The sequence below is a fragment of the Gavia stellata genome, chromosome 2 (assembly GCF_030936135.1).
Source record: "Gavia stellata isolate bGavSte3 chromosome 2, bGavSte3.hap2, whole genome shotgun sequence".
NCBI classification, from domain to species: domain Eukaryota; kingdom Metazoa; phylum Chordata; class Aves; order Gaviiformes; family Gaviidae; genus Gavia; species Gavia stellata.
Window position 1 is genome coordinate 9,008,430 of NC_082595.1, and position 6,000 is coordinate 9,014,429.

The following is a 6,000-nucleotide window of genomic DNA, read 5'->3' on the forward strand; positions in this document are numbered from 1 at the left end:
TCTCAGTGTGCTTTGGAAACATATACTGGTGAAATAGAAAGGCTAAGTTATTTATCCCTGGCCAAAAAGAATTATTGCCTAATTTCAAAAAATGCCTTCACATCTCAAAGTCAGACTACTAGCCCTTTTGTTCTGAAATGTACTTTTTTTCTTTCTTTTCATTCTGTGATTTTCTCCATCAGAGTCATACAAGGCAAAGGCAGAAGTAAAATCAAGAGATAATGGATCATCTTATAAGAGATGACTGTTCTCTGACAGTACTGGGAGGACTAGCAAAAGCTCACAGTGTTGACCAGCAAGCTGCTCCTCAGAGTGTAGATGCTGCATGGTGTTGTGGTTTTAGGAACACTTTAAAATAACGGTCTAGTTAATTAATACTGAGTTACAGTGGGGATCCCATAGAGGTACATATGACACCCACATTAATATCAAATGATCTCATTATGATTCATGCTCTTACCATAAATATCGAAGGAATTAATAATGATTTGACCATTACTTTAAAGAGTTAGTGCTACTGGTATAGGTACTTAAAGTACTTCAGTGTTTTTTTTCCCCTGTAAAACACATCCTTAATGCCAGTGTTCATACTTTTCCTCTGAGATATATATAATACTTTTTAATATATGTATATAATTTGTTTTTTTTAATGTAGGGCAAATATCAGCCATTAATGCCCTTGTTTTACAAGCAACTGGACACGGAAACCCAAGGGATTTTTGCTTTAGGAAGCCTGTCAGACGTGGTAGGATTGATAGTGTGAGATTTACCAGGACTTCCTCCCACACACATATCTCTGCTGTCTGACTTGAGTTTAGCCTCTCGCTTTTCTAAAAGAGAAAAGAATCGAGGAGTGTGTGAATCACTTCACCATACTCAGCTCTGCATTGCTTTAACATATAAAACTTTTGAAGTATAACTCTTCAAAGCTCAGCTGAAATAGTTGTGTATACACTTTTATTTATGAAGCATTTCTCCATTCAGTAGAGGGGAAAATCTGTTCTCAATTTCAAACAGAATTTTCCTCAATGTAGTTTCAAACAATTCAGTTTTAAGGGAAGGAAAGCTGAACTGAGCTATATTTTTACAATATGAAGATGTTTTCTATAACGGGAAGATGAGAAGGCATCCTCTGAACTGAACTCACTTCTAATGAATCCTACAGTTTTGCATTTATTGTCCTTAAGATTTCCCACTTAAGTAGCTTTTAAAAAAGGAGAATATTCAGAAGTAAGAAAGATGGAGGAATAGCCCTCAGAAAGAGGATTTTTTTGCAAGCTCAACTTCCAAAGTCTAAGAAAGTCTGTAAAATTGAGTCTTTAGTTCATTAAATTCAAAACACTGTGTGTGTATAGTCTGTACAGGATTCATGTTATCCTATCATGCACCTTTGGAAGAACAGAGATTTAGATTTGCTTATAAATGAGATAAGCAATGACCTGCAATTTTTGAGTTAGTACTAGCCAATTACACCAGAAGAGCTATTCTCTTCTTTATCTGAAAGTCTTGCTAATGTTTATTTTGAGTTTGCAAATGTGTTTTCTTTTTTTAGATTGGATAAGTAAGGAATAGTTTACTTCAGGAGTTTTTCTACAGCATACTGTGAAGGAAACAGGAATCCAAACTATTTTGTGATTTTGCTTAGAAAAGTGGGTAAAACGGTTTAAAAAAAAAAATCCCCCCAAATTAATGAAGTATCTAGTTTGTTGGCAAAATGCAGAAAATCTGAGAAAATGATCAACAAGAATGTGTATCAATAAGGTGTTTTATGTGACAAAATTTTTTGTTACCAATTTATTGTAGTTATAGCACTAGCCTGAATTGTCCTTCAACGTTTCAATTGTATTGTACATCACTTTTTTTTTTCCTAAATCTAAAGCTGTTAAGATGTGAGATGGTTTTGTGTGTCTTTCCAGTTCTTGTTTCTATAGCCATATGCAGTGTAGGCTGTGAAACAGAATTGCCTCAGTTTTACTGATTCCAAGGTGATGTTAGCTGCTATTCAGAAACAAGTTTGTTAAGCAGTAATCTTTGGAACAGTGTAATTGTTTTCAAAACATGCAATCCACTTGCAAGGTTTTCAGCAGTTAAAGATGAGAGAGTGTGTTTCTTCTAAGTGTTGCATACACAGTCCTGCTAAACGCTTACCTGCTTAACTGTAAACTGAAATACTACTACTACTACCACCCTAATGTCTGTAACATCCGTTTTCTTCTAAACTCTGTAGCTCTTTAGATATTAAGTGAGTGCTATCACATTATTTTATAGGTATTATTACTAGCTATGGATTGTATATGGATGGTGTTCTGATGCAAAATTCATCACAGCTAAGTTGTTATGCTTATGGACTTGCTCCTTGGAGTCTGCATTCCTTCAGAGTCCAGGCATGTACTGCAAAAGGTTGTGCTTTGGGTCCATTGGTGAGTACCTTAATTTGCATTCTGGGAGTGTAATAAATGTCAGATGGCAGTGAATATCAGAGTAAATGGTGATGATTCATTCTGGTCAGTACTAACCCATCTGGCAAAATGTGACATTTAAAAAAAATCCTGTTTAAGAGCTGCTGAAGATTTGATAGGTCATTGTTAGGCACCGTTCCAAAGTAAAACATAGGTACAGTGAAGAAAGGCAAAATTTGAAGCTGAAACACACATTATTGAATTTAAATAGAGTTAATATGGTTGAAAGGTGCAGATGTGCTTTAGCCAGATTTATAAGGACGTATATAGAGAAAGAGCTACTGTTCCAGTATGAGCCAATTTCTAGCTGCCTGACTGAAAGGACTGAAGTTAATTTGAGAATTGTAGAAGCCAGAAGTGGCAACAGGAGCAAGGAAAATATGATGATTTGTAAATATCTTTTGAATGCAAGTATGTGATCAAAATATTATACTGGACATATTTTAACATGTCTTGTACAACACCCCATTTTTTCAGGATTTGAGAATACAGGAATATTAGATTTGACATGTGAAAAACAAGCCTTCTGAGGCTTTTTTATTTTGTTAAAGGTTTTTAGATGTACAGCTGAACTGAATCCAGTATGATTTCATAGTACTGTAGCTGATGAATAACTGGAATAATATCTACTATGCTTGGTTTTGTTTTCAAGCATAAGTGAGAAAGAAACCTGTGTTAATTCTGAGATTTAATTTTCTGTTTAATTCAACATTATGTGTGCACTTTTAATTTTGCTAACAAAAAAAGAAAGGTTTGGGAGTTTTTCATGTTGTTCTGTTTATTTTTCCATCATAATTTATAATATTGCTATATTGTGCTCTAGAAAGAACTCCCAGGTTTTATTTTTATGATATAATTTGTTAGTCACATTTCCAGTATTCTTTCCAAGATTGCTTTCTTTCAAATGCTGGTAACATCGTCTGTCTGTAGAAGACTAGACTTTATAACCATTTAGCATTTTATAGCTTGCTCTACTTCGAAGGATATTTACTCTTAAAAGCTTGACTGGCTTTTTGCCAGTTTTTCTTGTACATTTTTTACAACTTCACATATACCCCAAAAGCAAACCTTGTTTTAAGGTATTCGATGTGCAATAACTTAATCCGTTGTGTTAGTAGTGATGTTTAAGACAAGTTGTTACCAGACTTTGCATACAGATGAAATATGTATGTTTTCAGTACTTCTGTCCTATCAAATAGGCATCAAAAGGCCAGAACAGAACGGCAGCAGTTAGGGTTTTAAAAAATATTTTTAGCCTTTTTTCACATCTCTACTGAACTGCAGACTCATAACTTGCCTTTTGAAACAATTCAAAGTAGGGGTCGCTGTAGCTGATACTCATCTGCATCCCATGATCAGCTCACAAACTGTTTTCCAAAGCCAGTGATCCATCTCTAATCACAGGAATTGAAGTACAACGTCTTTATTTAGGCTCACCTAAGTGCTGCCAGGAAGTTAAAGCACTGCATCTTCATCTGATTTTTGGAAAGATTTTTATATCAATTACAGAATAAATCCAACACTTAAAAAAAAGAGAAACCAAATGTTTTGCCTCTACTTTAAATAGTATGGGAAGCATCTCCGAGCAGTAAACTGATATGCTTCCAGCTATTTTTGTTGCTGATCTTGTGCTTAATGCGTCCTAATCGATGAACGAATGCTATGTGACTATCCTAAATACGGGATTTCTCCAGCTTACGTTTTTGAAGGTGGCTCTGAAGACCTTAATCAGTTATAAGAGCATTAACAGTTACTGTGTTTCAGTAACTTTTTTATTTGGGTTAGATAGTTTTTGTTTAACTTTTTTTTTTTCCCAGTGACTATGATTTATTTTCAGGTGAGATGCAAATTGGTAACATGTAAATTAAGAAATGCTAAATTTTAATCTCTTTCTAGTAAAGCCAAGATATTGCTTTTCTGTCTGTTCTGATTTGGGTTTCCTTCCTTAAAAAGGAATAAAAATATGGATTATCAAGAAGTGGTGAAACCTCTAATAGATTCTTTAGAGGAATTCAGGAAACCTGAAATTCTTTTGCTGGCTTTGAAATGTGTTAGCTCTTGTAAATATCTTGTAAATAAATGGAAATGGTCAACACTGAATTTCTGCCATCTCAAAGCACTGCTATTAGACTTCAATTTCAGGTTTTTAGCTTACGTTATGCTAGTACTTCTTTTTTAAACTCAGACGGATGACAGGTTTTTCCCAATATTATTATTATTCCTATCCTATGATTTAGTGTTACTTATATGATAGCAGAGTATTTTTAGTTAAGTTATTAATAAACACATCTGAAAATATCACAGACTTGTGTGTAAAATAATGGTTAGAAAAAGAAATATGAAACAGGTTTCTGTGCCATAATATACAGAATGTACATTTTTTTTACACAAAATATTATTTTCAAAATACACTGCAGAGTTGTAGCTGTAGTCGATACTATATGTATGGATTCTAAACAGTGTTTCAATATTTTTTATACTGAAAAGAATAGATCATAAAGAAAAGGCTAGAGACACAATACAGCTGTTGCAGCTGTTTAGGATGTGGTACAGATTGCTACAAATTCATACTGTTTTAAGAATATTTTAATCCCCTTCAGTAGAAAAAATAGTTGCTATTCATTTCTCCATGTTTCTGGTGTGGTGAGATCGGAGTATCTGCATTTAACAGCACAACTTTACAGGATATTATTTTAGTTTAGAAAGCACAGTTTAGTAAAATTGTTCTGTAAGTATGTTGTTGACTGAAATATCCAAATAATCAATGTGGCACTGATCCAATAAATCTGTGAAGCATTTGTTTATCTTTAAGCATGTACTTTATCCTGTTGACTTTACTGCAACTGCTCACTTATTTTAAATATAATAGAGTGTATGAATATAGGAGCACATATAGAGATATTGATGCACATAAAAGATATAGCCTGGCACTTGTAAACAATAAGCTTTCCAAATTTTACATGCTAAAAAGTAAAATGTTCATGTTTCAAGGACAGAGAAAGTATGTTTGGTTATTTTGGTGGCAGAGCAGGTGTGGCAGATTAAAAATAGCATTTATTAGCACTCCCATAAACTTGCAGCTGAGAGGCACTTAGAAAGGTGTGAAACCATCTTATACCTTAGAAAACACCAAATAAATAATGTATGAGAAACAAACTTGTTGCCATAAATAACGTAATAGCATATTATTTTGTTCCATAGCACTGAATGTTTACTACAAGTTGTGAAATTTAAATAGTAAAGTTCTATAATATTGAATGAGTATTTATTTATTTATTTATATAAAAAAAACTTTCATATTCATTACATTTTCCAGCTGTTTTATCATATTTTTTTTTTCTCATAAAGATCTACTTTTTGTTGCAACTTAAATTTGATACATGAAATCAGAAGTTAATTCAGGGAGCAACCAATATTCTGCAAAGGATATTTTTTCTCTATCAAATATCTCTACTAACTTACTACAACATTTAAATGCATGTTCCATACAGTTGTCTTTTAAAGTGCAGAAACTGAAAAATCTGTGGTCTTCTATTGCAGC

The 6,000-nt window shown here is 33.3% G+C and overlaps 1 protein-coding gene across 1 annotated transcript in view; it reads left to right on the forward strand.

Annotated features, from left to right (window-relative positions):
* USH2A (usherin) overlaps nucleotides 1-6,000 on the forward strand; it is a 388,501-nt gene that overhangs the window by 206,869 nt on the left and 175,632 nt on the right. The window contains exon 36 of the mRNA XM_059835821.1: nucleotides 2,269-2,420. Within this exon, the coding sequence (XP_059691804.1) occupies nucleotides 2,269-2,420 (152 nt within the window). The remainder of the gene's footprint in view (nucleotides 1-2,268; nucleotides 2,421-6,000) is intronic.